The sequence below is a fragment of the Panthera leo genome, chromosome D1, assembly GCF_018350215.1.
Source record: "Panthera leo isolate Ple1 chromosome D1, P.leo_Ple1_pat1.1, whole genome shotgun sequence".
NCBI lineage: Eukaryota > Metazoa > Chordata > Mammalia > Carnivora > Felidae > Panthera > Panthera leo.
Genome location: NC_056688.1, coordinates 44,608,496 through 44,626,932, shown reverse-complemented (window position 1 = coordinate 44,626,932; position 18,437 = coordinate 44,608,496). Strand labels below are relative to the sequence as shown.

The following is an 18,437-nucleotide window of genomic DNA, read 5'->3' as shown; positions in this document are numbered from 1 at the left end:
AATTCTGTGTCTCCCTCTCTCTCTGCCCTCCCCCGTTCATGCTCTGTCTCTCTCTGTCTCAAAAATAAATAAACATTAAAAAAAATTAAAAAAAAAAAAGAATGGTCTTTAAGCTCACTCTCCAATTTTTATGGTAAATAATAAAATAGAATGCCATCTTCAGGAAAGTGACTACCATATTTGTCATTTATAAAATGTATGCATTTTTAATTGTTAATATTCATAAAACTAGAAGTCTTTCAAGCATAAACAAATTCATTATTTTTTGTTTTATTGGAGAAATGTTTAGATCAACAGTATATCTTAGAATTAAAGCAATGCTGAAATAGTTGGCTGAAAAACTTTTTAATGAACAAACACTCATTGAGGACCTACTAAATACCAAGGACTATGCTGGGACCTAGGGTCATAAATTGGAAGAAAAAGACATTGTAATGCAGAAGTGAAGAGCTTCTAATCTAAAATGATAAGCATGGCTATTATGGGAGCAAAGAAACACTGCCTCCCAGGGACACATGGGCTCAAGCAGACACTTCATAAAGGGGGTGAGATGGGTTTTGTGACAAAGAATCCATAGACATCATCTAAGTAAAAAGGAGGAAAGTGTATTTAGCCAGTGGCAATCATATGAGCCACAGCACAGAGGGGAAGGTGGGTGAATTGAAGCCACTGTAAGATATCTGGAATGGTCAAGAGTCAGAGGTATAAGATATGAAACTGGAATGGGTGAGCTCAAATTTCATGGTAAAAAGTGTAGCCTCTAATTCTGAAAGTGATGGAGATCCACCGAAGAATGCCAAACTGGAGAATATCTGACTGGAGAATGAAGCCATGCTGCAAAGTCTCATGTCTATGGATGACAAACCGATGGGGCGTGGGAGCAGGGAGAGGAGCCTGATGAAGGTATGGGTATAAGGAAGCTGCTATAGTAGTCCAGATGAGTTGTGAAGAAGACATGGCTACTCATAAGGGGATAAGACAGTTATTTTTCAAGATAGAAGAGATGGGGGCAGTGAGCCTGGGTGGCTCAGTTGGTTGAGCATCCGACTCTTGATGTAGGCTCAGGTCATGATCTCAGGGTTCATGAGTTTGAGCCCCTTATCATCAGGCTGGGCATCATGCTGGCAGTGCAGAGGATGACTGGGATTCTCTCTCTATCCTTCTCTCTCTCTCTGCCCCTCCCCCACTTGTGCAGACACTCTCACTCTCTCTCCAAACAAATAAACTTAAAAAGAGAGAGAGAGAGAGAGAGAGAGAGAGAGAGAGAAGAGATAGGGTTTAATTAATACCTGTGCATGAGAAACCAAAAGGAGTGGGGAATGGTGGAAGTTAAAACCTGAGTTTTTTTTTCAAAGAGTAAATGAAGATCATATACTTTTTAATTGAATTCTCAAACAGTTGGAAAAAAAATAGCAGAACTCAATAATTTGAAACCCAGGCTGCAGTCACAGTCTTGACCTTGCCAAGTTGGAGACTACTCTAGTACACCAGCCTAGAAGATGAGGATCTTCCTTTGAGGGAATAAACGTGATTTCCAGCCCAGGAGTAGTAGGGTCAGCATATCCCTCTGGAAATTTCCATCTCAGAATCTAAGAAAGTGAAAGAAAAAAAAAGGGCATGGGGGCTCTCAACGACTTGAAAGCTTTGCAGGATTCCCTAGAGTGAATCATCAGAAGAGGGAAAGGGCTCTAAGCCTTACTACAAAGGAGCTCTTCTCAAAAACTTTTCAGGTGAGCGAGGACTCCAGTATTAATGCCAGTGACTGCTTAACACCAAACCACTTTCACTGAACAACCACTACATACCGGACACCATGCTCCACTTTTGCTGGGCCCAGTTTCCTCACCTACAACATTGGAAATAATAAGACCTATTTGACAGAATCACTGTGGTGTTTAAACTGCAAAGACTGACTTGACAAATTGATAAATATAAGGAACCATCACTCTTAACCTTTAGCTTAGCATATGCATCCTTTCATGGGCCCACATGTTGTAACCTATAGCCATGCCAGATTACCGCTGTCCATACCGTGTCCTCACCCCTACACTATAGCTAGGGTAGGTGGCCTGTTTTGACTTTCTTTTAGCACCCCTTCAGAGCACTTATCAGAGCAGTGATTAAATAATTATCCCACCAGACTATCAGATTCCATAAGCGTGAAAATTGATCCATTTTGTTTACCCCTAAATCCCTCTGCTTATCAAGTGAATGAATAAATTCTCCCAGGAAAAATCTTATACCTCTCAAATCCTCAAATTTTAAAATGACTTTTTAAATAAAATTCAGTAAAATAAAACAAAAAAAATTTAAGTACCATTTCAACCCTCAATGAGAATAACTGTATTCATGACAAGAAGCCACCATGAAATGGATCCTGGGTTTCCTCTAGACCTGGTCAGGCCTCAAGGACTCCAGTCACTTCTTACTTGCTAGGACCCCACCAATTCTGCCCCCAATGGCTCTATGGCCTGAAATCCATCCTCGTTCTAGCCATCAACCTTCCATCACCTCATCCCTACTGCTTTAATTCTTCTTTTCATGATATGCACAATCTATAGACAATGTGGAGCCACCAAGGTGATGTTCTGGGAAGATGAACTTGACCTTGGTACACATAACAACTGCAGGAAGAAGAGACTAGAGCTATACAGGTGGCTATTATATAGGTAAGTAATAATAGTGCTGCCCTTGATCTAAAGCAGTGACAGGAGAAGCATAATCACTATCTGACTTGGAGGGTCAAAGAAGAAAAGATGGCACAAGTTTCAAGTCCAAGTGAGTGGGGGAAAGGTGTATAGCAAGTCCAGTGAGTGGTGAAAGATATCTAGTATAGACAGACAAATAGCACCCTGTGCTACTTATCATTAAAAGGGGTGATTGTGGATATTCTTTGTAGTCCTTTGTTGTTGCTATTGTTTTCTTTTGGGCTTTCCAATTTTTGCTACACTGAGCATACATTACTTTATTAAAAGAGAAAAAAACAACAATCTTTGTTTTTTATGCCACTTTGCTATGACATACTAATCTTGCAATACGCGTGAGATATCATAAAGGAGATGCCCAGCATGAAGACAGAACTGTACGTCTGAAGGTCATGAGAAGTCAAGGTTATACGCACATTTTTGGAGTTGTCTGCATGGAATTTAAAGCCATGGGAATGCCTAAGATTCTCAAGAGAAGGAGACAGAATTGACGAGAGCCAGAAAATGAACTTCTGCTTCAAGCTGTACAGCCCTGAAATCACTCACAAGGAGTAGCTGGTGGTAGGTAAGGGTACAGGAAACATCCCACTAGTTAGAGGCTTTATCCAGCCTGCTTGAATTTAAGCTCAGAGAGTGGATGGATGTGGTGCAGGTAGGACCCCATCTGCACCCCCAAAATATTTTGGAGTAGCCTATATTGGTACAGTTCACTCGCTGTTACTGTGATTTGCCTTGGTGCCATCATGCCCACTGAACTGTGAACTTCTTAAGGTCAGGAATCGGGTCTTGTTCAATACTTTATCCCTCTTTGTTTTCCCCTCACCCAGAACAGTACCTAACACATACCAGGCATTTCATAAACATTTGTGCTGAAGCCACACACATTAGAACTGCTCCTCCCCATCCCTTCCTTCTTTCAGATGACTTGGCTTTCCTTGGTCAGACTGCTATGTGCTCTCCTGTCAGAACCAGTCCTCTAAAACCTAGATGAGTGGACATGTCCCACATGCCTAATGCTCATGTGTCTGTGACAGATGGAGATTCTAGTGAATGCCCTGTAAAAAAACCCTGAGGTGCTTTCCCCACACATCATTCACCCTACTTAGAAAGTTCACCATCTTGCTCAGTGCACATACCGCTTACCTGTAAGCACACACCATGTTAGTCCACATGGTATTTAGAAAATTTATAATTAGCCAGGCTAGAAACAAAGCAATAAACTGCCCAGCAGAATGTGGCCCAGACTCGACATGCATTTTTATTTTTTGCTTTTTGCTTGACATGATGGTTGCCAAATTTAGCTCTTTCTACATTTCTAGATCTATTATGTTGATATTTAAGACCTTTCTTCTAAACTTCCTTGGAGAATTACAGGTTTTTTTTTAGAAAATTGACACTGAAGAGATAGTAAAGTCCAAAACCTTCCCCCAATTGACTGTCACAATGTGGAAGCATTTTATAAATTCTGAAACAACACAGCACTGTAATCCAGATGAATCTCATGGCCACTGGAGTGGGGATTCAGTGTCCTGGGGCTCCTGATTCTAGGCCCATGCTGCCTCCTTCCATCGCTCTGCCTGTTGGATAGTTAATGTCCTCCAGTGCTTCCTTGTCACACAGCATAGGCACGGGAAGTTAGCAGAGATGTGCCCTGATGGAAATGTTTTTCCTCGGCTACTTTTTCTCCTCTGCCCCTTGCTAACTCCTGTGACCCTGGACCAGTCCCTTAACTCTCTGATTCTTCATCTTGTCTGATATAAAATAGATTTAGTTTAGTACCACCTGATCTGTCTATACCCTCAGCAATGCTGGGAAGATCAAGCAGGAAAATGTTGTGAAGGTATTTTGTAATAACAATTAAAAGCAAGAGTAGGGGCACCTTGGGTGGCTCACTCTGTTGAGTGTCCGACTGGATTTCAGCTCAGGTCATGATCCCAGGGTCGTGGGATCGAGCCCCGCGCTGAGCTCCGCACTGAGTGTGAAAGCTGCTTAAGATTCTCTCTCTCTAAAATAAATACAATGAAAAAAAATAGAAAAAAGCAAGAGCAATAGCTAACATTTATTTAGCATTGATTTTGTGTCAGATAGGCACAACTTTACACAAATTAACCCATTTCATTCTTTTACCAACTCTAAGGTACGGGCTCTGCTATTGTCCCCAGTTACAGACAGGAAACCGAGGCACAGAAGCTAAGTGACCTGCCCAGGTCACAAACCTAGCAAGGAAAGAAGCTGGAATATGCTGCCACATACAACCTGGGAAGAATGAAAACCTACTAGAGCTGACAGGAACTGCAGGATATAACATAATACAAATACGTGATGTCATAGGAAAATGGAACAATGGCCATTTACAGACAGGGCAACTGACGTCCAGCCAGGTTTCATTGCTTACTCAATGTCAGGTATATTTTTAAAATATATTTGTAGTATGTTGAAAGTGTTTTATGTTTAAATTGTGGGAAATTGAGCAAAACTGTTAGAAGACTGGGTACTAGATTCCATGACCAAATATTTTTTAATAATTTTTTTAAATTTATTTGTTTATTTTGAGAGAGAGAGAGAGACAGAGAGAGAGAGAGAGAGTGTGTGTGTGTGTGTGTGTGCATGAGCAGGGGAGGGGCATAGAGAGAGAGGGAGAATCCCAAGCAGGCTCTGTGCTGTCAGTGCAGAGCTCAATGTGAGGTTCGATCCCACGAACCATTAGATGGTGAACTGAGCATGGCCACATTTTAAATTCTAGCACTTCCACTTAATCAGCTATTTTACTGGGGAATTAAAAATTAAAATGTGTGGACAACTGCAAGAATAAATGCATATGAAATGTGAGCTACTGTTACTATGGCTATCTCAATTCCTGCAGCTGGGTCCCAAAGCACGTTAAGAGTTCTAGACAAAATTGTACAGTTCTCTTTGAAAATGCTAATGGAGTAATTATAGTATCAGATTTGAAGAGAAATAGAAGAGTCTCAAGTGTGAACCTTTTATTTACTTTTTTCTTGATAAATCTATTTTAAAAACCTTACAACCAAGAATTAAATTTTCGGAAATAGATTTTCATCGCATTTCCTCTTTCTATCTGCACAGTGGTTCTGATTAATATCCAAAAATATGTTAGAAATAGGAAGTAGAAGGGGCATCTGGGTGGCTCAGTCAGTTAAGTGTCTGACTTCAGCTCAGGTCATGGTCTCATGGTTCATGGGTTCGAGCCCCGCGTCGGGCTCTGTGCTGGCAGCTCAGAGCCTGGAACCTGCTTCAGATTCTGTGTCTCCCTCTCTCTCTGCCCCTCCCTCACTCCTACCCTGTCTCTCTCTACCTCTCAAAAATGAATAAAAACGTTAATAAAAAAAAAGAAAAGAAAAGAAAAAGAAATAGGAAGGAGAAAGCAAGGATAACCTATTTACTAAGGAAGCAATACCTGTAAAGGAGAGGAAGGTATAACCCCAATGGGCCAGCAATGTCCCAGGGACTCATGGGCTTTAGTCATGAAGAACATGGCTTGATTCCAAGTCAAACAAAACTGTATCAAATCCAGCTCTCCCACTTATTAGGCAGGTGGCCTTGGGCAAAATGACTTAATTTCTCTTGATGCTATCAAGAGCTTTGGAACCCAGAGTTGACCCACTTGCTCCTCTATGTAGAATCTTTGGGATTCAGGGTGATTGCTATTCCCTACAAGGTTTGTGGAATTTACCATGTTGGTGTCAAGACCTACTTCACAAGCCCTGAGAGACATTTTTTTTTTTTAAATTAAGTAATCTCTAGGCCCAACATGGGGCTCCAACTCATGACCTCATGCCCCGGAGATCAAGAGTGGCATGCTCTACCAACTGAGCCAGCCAGGTGCCTCCTGAGAAGTATTTTTGGAGTCTTTCAGGAACAGACTGGCCAGCTGAAGTGGCTATAAGAGATATATGATGGAAATTAGTTGGACAAATAAATAGGGCCCAACTTGGCATTGAATCAAATGAATATCAAAGGTCTAATGAGCAAAGATCCCCTCTATAGCAGATGGATCTGATATTCTATCAAGACAGGGCCATCCCCTCTATCTCATCCACACTCCTAACTAGCTCAAAGTGAGGCTCACCGTTCACTTTTTAGTCTCACCTCTTCTTTCCACACACATAGCAGAGTTGAGAATAAAGAGGAAAGGGAATCATTCCTGTGTTTGGACAGACAGGCTGATCTGAAGGTGCCGTAAGGTACAGTTAGTTGACTGGAATCTGGGTGGGCAACTGAGGCTGGACTTCATATGAATTCACTCCTCACAGGGCTATTGATGTAGCATGAAACATGTCACCACGATGCTCCTATCGTCCTCTCCCACAGGGCACAGGTTCCCCACAACCAGCTGTGCCTGATGCCCAGCTTCTAACTCAGCTCACAGGGTCTCTGGGCTGGAGGCTGACACAGACAGGTTCCCACTGAACATCAGAGCTCTGGGAAGAAGTTCCCCTACTGACCTGCTACACACCACTATACGTACACAGACCTCTTACATTTCTTAAGTACACAGACCTCTGTCACTAGAGCCTCCACAGCCATGTTAGTCCAGAACCATGGCTCGGGGGCATTTCTAAACTTGGGATTTCAGCTGCTCATGTCAGCATGTTGTAATACTGATAAAGCTAAAAGATGGTGCTGGGCATTTTGGAACAGATTCTATGTTCCAAATTTATTAAGATTTACTTTTTTATAATTTTTTAAAGTTTACTTATTTATTTTTTTGAGAGACAGAGAAAAAAGAGACGGCATGAGTCAGGGAGGGGCAGAGAGAGAGAGAGAGAGACAAAAATCTCAAGCAGGCTCCAGACTGTCAGCACAGAGCTGGACGCTGGGCTGAGACCCATGAACCCTGAGATCATGACCTGAGCCAAAATCAAGAGTCTGATGCTTAACGAACTGAGCATCTGGGGGCCCCCCTCATTTATTAAGATTTAGTCCACATATTTATATCATGTCCTTCTTCCTAGCATTTATACATGGTCAAAAAAATGGTAGTATAACAGTAATCCTTGTAGCTCTCCTAGATAGTGGGGACTTTAGTCACCTTTAGCTGGCATCTGTTTGCTCATTTGCCATTTATTGGGAGAAAGCATTCTGCCTAATTTCACAGATAAGTCGGCTAAAATCAGGAGGTTAGGAAACTTAACCTAAAATCGCCCAGGACATGGGGGGGGGGGGGGGGTAAAACAGGGATTCAGTCAAAAGCGGTTCAACTCTGGAATTTAGGCTCTTAATCACTATACCTTTCTCTCCTCTCTGTTAGGTGGGGACACTGAGATTCATGGACATTATATAACACACCTGAGGTCACATCCTTATTTGCATTTGACACAAAAGTCTAAATTATAGCTACATCCCCTTTGAAACAGTAAGCTAATTCTAAACTTGAGTCCTGGACACTCCAGTACAGCCAGGAGAGTTTTCAGACACCAAAAAATGCAGCAACCAAGTGCAGAGACACAGTGTGGCTTTTCTAGATGAAAAACCCAATCAGATAGTGGCTGGTAACATCTTCCGGTCTCTGATAACCCCTATGCTACTGGAGCTGCTGAAGATGACTTCAAATGCATGAATCTGTTCACATGCCAAAAGGTTTATCATAAGACTTGGCAGCTCATGATTAAAGAGGCACCGCAGTCCCCAGAACTTGAAGTGCCCTTTCAAAAATTTTCCACATTTGTTCTTGCTTCGAGTCATGATAAAGTGTTTCCAGTCAAATACACCAGCTAAAAATGAAGCTATTTTCTGAAGGACAAGTGCCGGGTTTGGGTCCAGCACTTACAAAGACTCCTGGTACCACAGACCATGGAACAGTCAGAGATGAGGTGGGACTGTTCACAATGAATCCCAGAGGACCTTAAAACTGAGCAGGAAGATTCCTGAGCTGCCATGTCCAACCCCTTTGCACTTAACAAGGATGCAACTGAGCTGAAGGGACTTGTCTGAAGCCACTGAGCAGGTTAGTGAGTGGCAGAGCCAGGATCTATAATGAGGGGTTGGACATGCCCAGGTTGCAAACAGCTTCAGTCCGAGAACTCACGCTTGGGGCAGACATACATTTGCCTAATGCCCTGCCCAGCTCTGGGTACAAACCCTCAGAATCAAATTCTGGTTTCAAACATTATAATGAAGCTTCACAGTTTGCAGATTTCTCACTGAAAACTTTAAGGCCAAATCAAGAAATCGTACGGCCAGGGTGCCTGGGTGGCCCCTGGATGGGCTTCGTACTGACAGACTGGAACCTGCTTGGGATTTTCTCTCTCCCTCTCTCTCTGCTCCTCACCTGTTTGCACTTTCTCTCTCAAAATAAATAAACTTAAGAAATGACTAATGTCATAGACTCTTTGACAAAAGTGACCTCAAGGTATGTGCACAGGCTCCTTTTCATAGACCACAGAGAGTCAGAGAAAGAGAGAAATAATACTTTGCCCCCAGTACATACACACAAAGATCCTTGGCTTCACCAAAGCGGAGAACCTCAAACTCTCTTGACTGAAGGGTAAAGAGGGAGGCAAGAGCAAGGAGCAATTAAAAACAGCAGTGAGTAAACCCCTCTAGCCTGGAACTCTCCTAGTTCCCGCTGTTAACAGATCTGAAGACTCCCCCGTTGGTGGCTGGCATGACACTAAGGGCCTCGTCACCCGCAGCGTTGCCCACGTCCGGAAAAAGAGCTGGAGAGGGAGAACTGAATGCAACTCCAGATAGTCTCTCTGGGTCCCTTCGGGGGCCCGCGCTGGGTAGAGTGATCCCAGGGGAGGGTGTGAGAGGGTGTTCAAGCAACAATCCCAAAGCGCCAGGGAATGCACTTGAAGTTTCAGCCAGAGAGAAAGAGAGAGAAAGAAAAAAAAAAAAACTTTTTTGTTTTCTTTGGAAACAAGTTTTCAACCCACCAGAAAAAGTCTCTTGCGGCTCAGCGCCCCGAACTACACTAGACCTCAACCCGCTGCCTGGGGCCTGCAGACCCGCTTCGAGGCCCTCCGGCCCTCGCCTCCTCCCCGGGTGCTCACCTGCGATGTCCCAGAGCTGCAGGCGCACTACTGTCTCAGGGTCCCAGTGGAGCACCTTGAGCGCGAAGTCCACGCCGATGGTGGCCCGGTAGTGCGAGGAGAAGTTCTGGTGCACATAGCGCTTGATGATGCTGGTCTTGCCCACGCCCAGGTCGCCGATCACCAGCAGCTTGTACAGGTGCTCCTTGTGCGCGGCCTGCATCCTGGCGGGCCGCCCGCGTGCCGTGCCGGACCGAGGGAGCGCAGCCAGCAGGGGCCTGGGCGGGAGAGGGACTCCGAGAGCGCGAGTGCGGGCGCCAGGGAGCCCAGCGGCGGGGCGGGGGCGAGAGGCGGAACTCCTCCCCGGCCGCCTGGAGAAACGCCCAGACAGGCGCCCAGGGGTTAATCCTCCTTCCTACCCCGCGCCGCGCCGCCTAGGAGGTGGGCGGAGACGGGAGCGTCTCCCGGGACTGGGAAGTGGGGGAGCTCGAGTGTGAATGCCTGTTGCGGAGGTTATTCGTAGGGCGCTTTGCAGTTTCCGAAGAGCTTTCCTCGCCTGTGATCCTGAACGCAAAGCTGTGAGGTGTGGGCTTTATTTCCCACGTTCTGCGTGCGGGAAAACTGAGTTAGAAAAGTTCAGTGTATTGCGGGAGATGAAAGTGACAAGCCTGGTGAACACAGGGCTCCTGAGCTCACAGCCGTGTCTCCAACCCACACTGCAGAGAGAGCTTGGAAGAGAGGCAGCGGATAATACAATTGTAGGAGACCCAACATGGGGGGTTGGGTTCAGCATGCCCTGGTTTTAGAGGTGAGTGATCTTGGGCAAGTCCTTTGATCTTGGGCAAGCCTCAGTTTGCTGTCTTCCTCAGTGACGTGGTAGGGGTAATCCAGACATGTGAGCAGCCTTGCAGTGAGAACACTGAGCATTTTGACTCTTTGTCAGTGGTCTACCAAGGGGGATCACTGGGCTGAAAACGCAGAGGGTATCCTTGGCTTTTGGCCTCCTCTTCTATCCTAAAAGCTCTGGGCGACATTGAAAGACGATTTAAATAACTGGTCAGAATACTTCAAGTGATAATAATAGCAAGCATTTACCCAGCACTTGCTATGTGCCAGTTTTTATATGCATGTCGCTTAATTATCCTAGCAGTCTTAAAAGTGATACCATCATTCTTCCCCCTTTACAGAAGAGGAAACTGAGGCCTAGACATTTTAAGTAATGTACCCAGGGTCAAATAGGAAAAAGTCAAATTAAAAGCCAATTTTCTAAGCCAAAGGGGGAGTTTTTGTTTGGTTTTTAATTTATTCTTTTAACCAATATATATTTGTGCCTGGGATGATACAGAAATAACACAAAGATTCCTGGTCTCAAAAACTTTACCTTCTTGTAGGTGGAGGCAGACGAAAAAAACAAAAATAAATAAGTACAATTTGTAACATATTAGTTGGTGATAAATAAGGTAGGGCTACAGGTATGAAGAGTTGGAATGGGGCTGGCCTTTTAGATAGGGTGGCCAGGGAAGGCCTCCCTGAGAAGGCAACAATTTAGTAAAAACATAAATTTCTGAGGAAGTGGCATGCAGATCCATGTGATGAGCATTTTGTACCAAAGTGAATCATTTTGTACCCGAAAGTGCCAGGAACTGAGCCATGTCCACATTATCTCATTTCATCTTTCCAACTATATTATGAAGTATTTTGTCCAGTTTATCGAGGAGGAAAGCAAGACAGAGAGCAATTCTCCCAAACCCACGCAGAGTGTTACAACTGGGACTTCAATACAGGCTTGTGTGAAACAGAGAATAGAAGGTGAGGCACGCCCATCATCTTTCTGCCTTCATCTGACATTACACATGCTCTCCTTCAGCCTCCATGAGCCCCTAACAAGAAGAGCGATGCCCCAGCTGCCTAACCTAGAGAAGTCACATAACCTCTCTGCACCTCAGTTTCCACATGCACAAAGTGAGAATAATGGTATCTACCTTCTAGAGTTGTCGGTCAAAGTAGAGACAATATGTATAATAAAACGTCCCGCTGAATAGCAGGTGCTGACTAAATGGCAGCTATAAATAGCAAACAAGGGGCAAACTTTTCACACCCTGTTCTCTGATATAAATACTGAGGACCAGCATCATATCTTGTCAGCTTTCTGTCCCTTCAGGGAGTAGCTTGGCTCACAATGGGCACTAAGTGAAGGTGTGCAGAATTGCACTGGTTTGTGTTTTATTGACTGCCTAGACAGGTGGACACATTCTTTGGTTTCCACCGATGCAGGGACACAGCAGGCAGATTATATCTAACAAGTGAACCAACTAGTCTTCCTGCTTAAAGTATTGGCCAACGCTGTGGCTTCACTTTGCAGGGAGGGGAGTTCACAAACCTCAAGGGGTCTGAGAGCCTGCAGAATGAGGGATGATGACAAAGGCCTTCCCTAGGTCTAAAATCCTGGGTCTGTAGACCTGAAGACAAGTGTGGTCTGGGCAATGAACTGGGGGTGGAAACAAGGAGCGGGTAGAGGGTTGAGACATTACATGAGCCAGCAGCCCTCAGTGTTATGCCCGCCCCAGCTGCTTTACAGGCCCCAGCGTGTTTCCCAGCCTAGTCCAAGCTGAGCCATCCCCAGCCTTACCTGGTCTCCTCTTCTGATTGCGAGCATGTTGGAGCACCAGATAGTTAGATTTACCATGTAGGACAGGCAGACCAAGATTCAGGTTTTCTGAGATCTAAAGCTTATAAAATTGGGTGGAGAGTGGTCTTTAAGCAAAAGAATACAAAATTAAGGAACAGATCCTAAAGCTTCAGCCTCACTGCCTCTAACAGGGCCTCTCTGTTAGGGGCAGTGGGCAACTGTGGAGAGCAAGCTCCCTGGCCAGACAGGAAGTACTGCAATTTGTTTCCAGAGTCATTCATTTAGGTCTCATGACAGTTCTTCACAGTGGGGAGAAATAACTCCTGGTTTATGTTTTTTTAAATCTTTTAGACTAAAGCGGCTTGGTGATCCTGCCAGGCTAGCAGTTCAGTGACATCCTGAAAGATCCGACGTAAAATGAGGGAGTTGGGTTACAAGATCTGTGGAGTGTGCTTGTGACTGACCTGTCAGAGTTCTGGGTCTTTTAGCCACACCTTCCGGCAGGAGTGACACTCAGCTGATTCTAATCACTCCCACAATGGCACCATTACCAAAGCTGTGGCATTTTCTATCCTGTACTCCATTTGCTCCCTCCTCCTCCCACCCCCCAATTAGGACATTTGGGTGAAAGACTGTGGAAAAGCCATTTCAAAACAAGCATCATGACATGGTTCTCTTCCGGTTTCATGGCTCTGTTCTCTCCTTAGCTGCTGTGCATTTGCCCCCAAGATAAGAGCTCTCCAAGCACATTTTTTGGATGGCAAGCCATTCCTGTGCTCCTTTGCTTTGCTTTGAACTTTTCTTCCCTCAGAACTAGGCTGCAAATAGCAAACCAGGTAGCTGAGGAAAGACCATAAGCTAGATTCAGGCTAGAGTACCTTCAGATGAAAAGAATATTAGCAAATAGGTAGATCATCCTTGCCTACTGTCCTTCCTATCCCCCCAAATTATGAGACTCCATAAGAACCCATCTGGCCCAACCTGATAATCCATCTGTCTCAGATACCTTGAGTCTATCCAGAAGGAAGCCTGGCTTTATCCTGACAAGCTGGCTCTCCTTCCCTCCAGAGAGAATGCCTGGGGTTGTGCTATGTGGCTCCTCCCAGCAGCCACACTGCACCATGGAAACCTGTTTTCCGCAGTAACCCTCAAAGCATCTCTGGTGATGCTTTGATAATCTTACTGCCCTCAAGTTGCTACACTACAGAACACCTTCTCCTGAAGAACAGGAAGGGAGGTGACTCAAGTCTGTAAAAGCCGTATGTGACCACAGAGTTCTCAGAATTCAGGAACGGAATGGCATTCCAGAAAGCATAGAGTTAGATTTCTCTAGTCTCCATTCCCTTGCTATTCAATGTAGGTGCATACTCTGCTCATATTAAGTGGCAAAACTAATTAAATTGATTGGGAAATGGGGCACCTGGGTGACTCAGTCGGTTAAGTGTCCAACTCTTGATTCCAGCTCAGGTCACGATCTCCCATTTGTGAGATCCAGCTCTGCAGTGGGCTCTGTGCTGACAGCCTGGAGCCAGCTTGGGATTCTCTCTCCCTCTCTCTCTACTCCTCCCCCTGCTCATGCTCTCTCTCTCAAACTAAATCAATAAACTTTAAAAAATAAATAAATAAAATAATTGGGAATTGCTTTTGCAAACATAAACACGAAGTCCACATATTTCCCTCCTAGGGCTGTTCTATTAGATGAGTCCTTATAAAGTTACCTTATTTGCTTTCACCAATAAGAGAGCAGTAGGGAGTTATTCATTAGTTTATATGGCTCTTAATTATTGCTCTGAAGAAATACTTCAATGACTTCAAGATAGGGTACCAAAGACTCTGCTGGAGGAAAGGTATGGTAATTTTTCTTAGATTAATGCAAATAATATATCTTCGAAAAAGCCCTGTAAGAGATAACAATAGAATTTATCATCCAAAAAGGGACCCTTGAGAGTGAAAGGTGGGGGGGGGGCTATTAATAATTACACCAAGCCCCAGGAACAAGCCAGGGTTGTCCAAAAGAATGTTTATTCCTGAAGCAGAGGATGAGATCCACAAGAAAGAGGGACATTTGAAAATTCTCCTAAATCACCATTTTAATATATAGTTCTGCCAAGTGAAGGCTGTGCTAATTTCTTGTTGAATGCAAAGAGCCCCCCTTTTATCTACTAGGCTTGTCTGAAGCCTGTGCTAACTTGCTATGTGAGTTATATCCAGTATTGACTCAGGACAGAGCAGGTGTCTGGAAGCAGGCAACCATTTTCAAACTATGTGGAGAGAGGCCAGGATGGATTCTGTATGGAAAGTGCTTCAAATGAATACACTTCAGTCCATGAGAATTTTGATGTCGGACTTTTTACCCAGAAAGAAAAACTATAATAGGATATTTACTAATTATCATCAGAAATTGATTGCAGGTGAGTTTTTGAACCCACCACTTAGTTTGGACCAAAACAAGCAGATCATGACCTAAATCATTTTCAGCAGATTTATTACCATCTAAACTTCTATACTTTCGCTGAACACATTTGACTTGCATTAGACAGATAGGGAAGGCTGAGTTAGGATTTATTTTCCTCCTAACCCACCCAACATGGATGAGTATAAATGAGCTTTGGGATAGCCAAAAGGTAAGCATCGGAGAACACTGAAGGAAATAATTCAGTATGACTCAGAGTTTTAACTTCCTTGTACTGAGTGCCTACAATGCACCAAGCCCTTTATCTTAGTTAATTTATTTAACCTTCACGACCACCCTGTTAGTGGGTATCTCCATTTTATCATGAGGGAAATGGGACTCAGAGAATCTTTTTAATGTTGATTTATGTTTGAGAGGGTGGAAGCAGGGGAGGGGCAGAGAGAGAGGGAGACAGAGGATCGGAAGCAGGCTGTGCACTGTCAGCACAGAGCCCAAAGCGGGGCTCAAACTCACAAACCATGAGATCATGACCAGAGCCCAAGTCAGATGCTCAAATGACTGAGCCACCCAGGCACCCCATGGGCTCAGAGAATTTAAATAATTTACCCAAAGTGACAGAATGAAAATTGTAACTCATTAATTCCTAAATCCCTGCTTTTCCTACTCTTCACACTCCTGTAGCATGTGGTAAAATCCAGATCCAGACTTCTTGGCCTTGTTTCTGCTATAAAACAAGGAGTCTACTTCTGTTGCTCTCAGAGGAGGCAATAGTTTGATAATACTAAGGCTCTTCTGGGAGTGAGCCCCCAACCCACAACAAGTGGGGACACGGGGACTGGTATGGTCTAGCTCAGAGGATAACCCAAGAAAATTTCTGATGGAGTGTCAGTCAAGGAGTATTTATGTGCAAAGCACCGTGACAGAATTTGTTTTCAGGGGCAGGGGCAGGAGTGGGGTCTCAGATTTATCGACAAGAATGTCCCCACCATCAATATGTTTGGCCTCTGGTTAGAGCATCAGTCAGCAGGTATATATGTCAGCCTCTACCTTCCCCCAGATCCCTTCACTGGCTCCTTCCTTCTTTGCTGCCCACTACCCAAGTGTGCTAGTCCCTACCAATGGGACTATGCCTTTCCTTTCTTGAGCTCATCCACCTCTCTGGCAATGGAGCAAACAAGGCTATTGCTTCAACTCTGGAATCAGGCCAACTTAACTTGGTTTCACACTCAAATTTCACCACCAACCAGTTATAGGACTTCAGTAAAGAAATGTAGCTTTTGTAAACCTGTCCCTTGGTGTTTATAACCTGATAAGGATAATAATTTCTACCTCCTGAAGTGTTTAGGAACCCTAAATGAAATGAGGCAGTGAAGTACCTTAGCCTAGTGTTTGGCCCAGGATGTTCACTGAAAAGCAAATGTTGGTTGAACTATCAAATGTCTGCTGATGGCTTCTAGATCTGTGTTTAAAACCCCAACCTCACTCGTGCATTCCATTCGCTGTTCCAACTGCCTTTTGGGCATTTCTACCAGGATCCCTGGCAGACATTTCAAGAGCAGCCTGTGCAAAACCGAACACATTATCTACCCTAACAGACTTGTTCCTTTTCCTGTATTCCTGGTTTTAGTCAGTGGTTCCACCCTCACCAAAGTCTACCAAGCCTGAAAACTCAGTCACACTTGACTCCTCCCTCTGAATTACCCACACATCGCATCATCTGAGTCCTCTGATTCTATCTCAGACAAATTCCTGCGTGCATTTCCTATACTCTGTGAAAGTACTATGAGGACATAGAGGTGAATATCTATTTCAGCATTACTGCGGGCAAAGGATTTTTATGCATTCTGCAAAGGGCAGAAATCATAAAAGGAAAAACATTTTAAATGTAGACATATTAAAAATTACCAGAGGCAAGACAAATGGTAAATGCAAACTGAGGAAAAAATTGCAACATTTACAACAGGCAAAAAGGGAATATATTTTATATATAAAAAGCTCTTATAAATTATTTTAATACATCCAAGTAGATAAAGGGACAGAGCTATAAATAAGCAACCACCACACAAGAAAAATAGAAAGGCCAGTAATAATGCAAAAAAAAAAAATTTTTTTTCACTAGCAATAGAAGTAGGAAAAATAAACAATGAGATACCATTTTTCACTCTTCAGACAGACAAATATGTTTTAATACTAAAAATACCAGTCTTCATGAAGATGCAAAGAAATGGACACTATCATGTGATCGTGGTGGTACTATAAGAAAAAGCTGTTGGAGGGAAATTTGGTTACATGTATCAAAAACCTTAAAAACGTATGTGCCTTTTGCCCTAATGATTCCATTTGTATGAATTTATGATAACAAAATCACTAGAGATTTGTACATATTTAACTTCATGAATGCATATTATACTGTTGTTTGTCACAGAAAAAAATGAGAACTTCCTAAATATGCATCAGGTTAAATATCACAATGGTAGGGGTCCCTGGCTGGCTCAGTGGGGGAAGCATGTGATTCTCAATCTCAGGGTTATGAATTTGGGCGTAGAGATTACTTAAATAAGTAAAACTTAAAAACTTTATCATAAAGGTATAAATATATAATGGCACATTATACAATCTTTATAAATGAGGTGAAAGAAAAAATACTGAATGACTTAGAAAGATGTTCATAATATTTTTCACAAAATCTGAAATTGGAAAAAAATTATAAAATATTATAATACCCCATTTGGCATAATACACATACAAAAACTATGGAAAGGTATAGATCTCTGGATCATGAGGTTACTGCTTTGCTATATTATATTTTTCTACTTTTGTATATTTTCTATTTTATTTTTACTGGGAACATTATTGATTTCAAAACGAGAAAACAAGTTTTAAAAGAAATGACTATACACTGAACGGGTCTTGGCGAAAGACTCCCAGCTCCAGTTCCAGGTTTCAGCAGCAATCTTTGTGTAATAACTTTTTCTAGGCCTCTCCACCAGATGCTCTGAATCAGTGTTTCAGGTTTCAGTATTTTTGCAGCCAACCTTTCTCATCCTGATGCCACTGATCTTATCAGTGCCAAGATGTTTGCCCTTCCAAAGTAACCTATGCACCGTTTCGCGGGTGGCTGACACTCGAGGTCCCCATGCTATCCTGGAGCAACAGCCACACCCCACACACCACCACAGCAGCCCAGGCTCGGCTCACAAGGCCCTGATGGAAGGCATCCCCACAAGCTCCAAGTGCCTGCAAGGAAACATCATCTTTCCCCTAAAGAGATGGCCCTCCCAAACCTTGATGCCGTCTTCATCTCCTTCCTGCTGGTGTCCTGCTTTTCCACTCAGACACCTTTGCTGATTCTTCCCTCCAAAATCCCTCCCATTCACCCTGTGCTTTTCATTTCAGTGTCTCATGACAGCTCATCAGCAGCTGCTTCCTAAGGAAATCTCCCTGGCTCTGTTTCCCCTACTTAGACCTATCTTACCACTCTGAGATGGATCACCTTCAAAACTACATTTTTTCAGTAGGACACTCTATTCACAACCTCTGAAATTATTTTATGTTTGAGAGGAATAAATTCTGTCTTATTTAATCTTTCTTGAGTTGTTTTCTGTTTCATGCAACCAAACCACATCTTAACTGATAAACCTCCTAGAGTCCAACAAGGTCATTTCCCTCTGTAGCACACCCACATAACAGCGGTT

The 18,437-nt window shown here is 43.5% G+C and overlaps 1 protein-coding gene and 1 long non-coding RNA gene across 2 annotated transcripts in view; both read right to left on the bottom strand.

The window, feature by feature from the left end:
* The window catches only part of RAB38 (RAB38, member RAS oncogene family), a 56,972-nt gene extending 46,509 nt beyond the window's left edge, over nt 1-10,463 (bottom strand). The window contains exon 1 of the mRNA XM_042904603.1: nt 9,722-10,463. Coding sequence (XP_042760537.1) covers nt 9,722-9,923 — 202 coding nt within the window. The 5' untranslated portion in view covers nt 9,924-10,463. The remainder of the gene's footprint in view (nt 1-9,721) is intronic.
* A 177-nt stretch (nt 10,464-10,640) lies between these two features.
* LOC122199491 overlaps nt 10,641-18,437 on the bottom strand; it is a 72,321-nt gene continuing 64,524 nt past the window's right edge. Inside the window, exon 4 of the long non-coding RNA XR_006193535.1 lies at nt 10,641-10,723. This is a non-coding gene — a long non-coding RNA (uncharacterized LOC122199491). The remainder of the gene's footprint in view (nt 10,724-18,437) is intronic.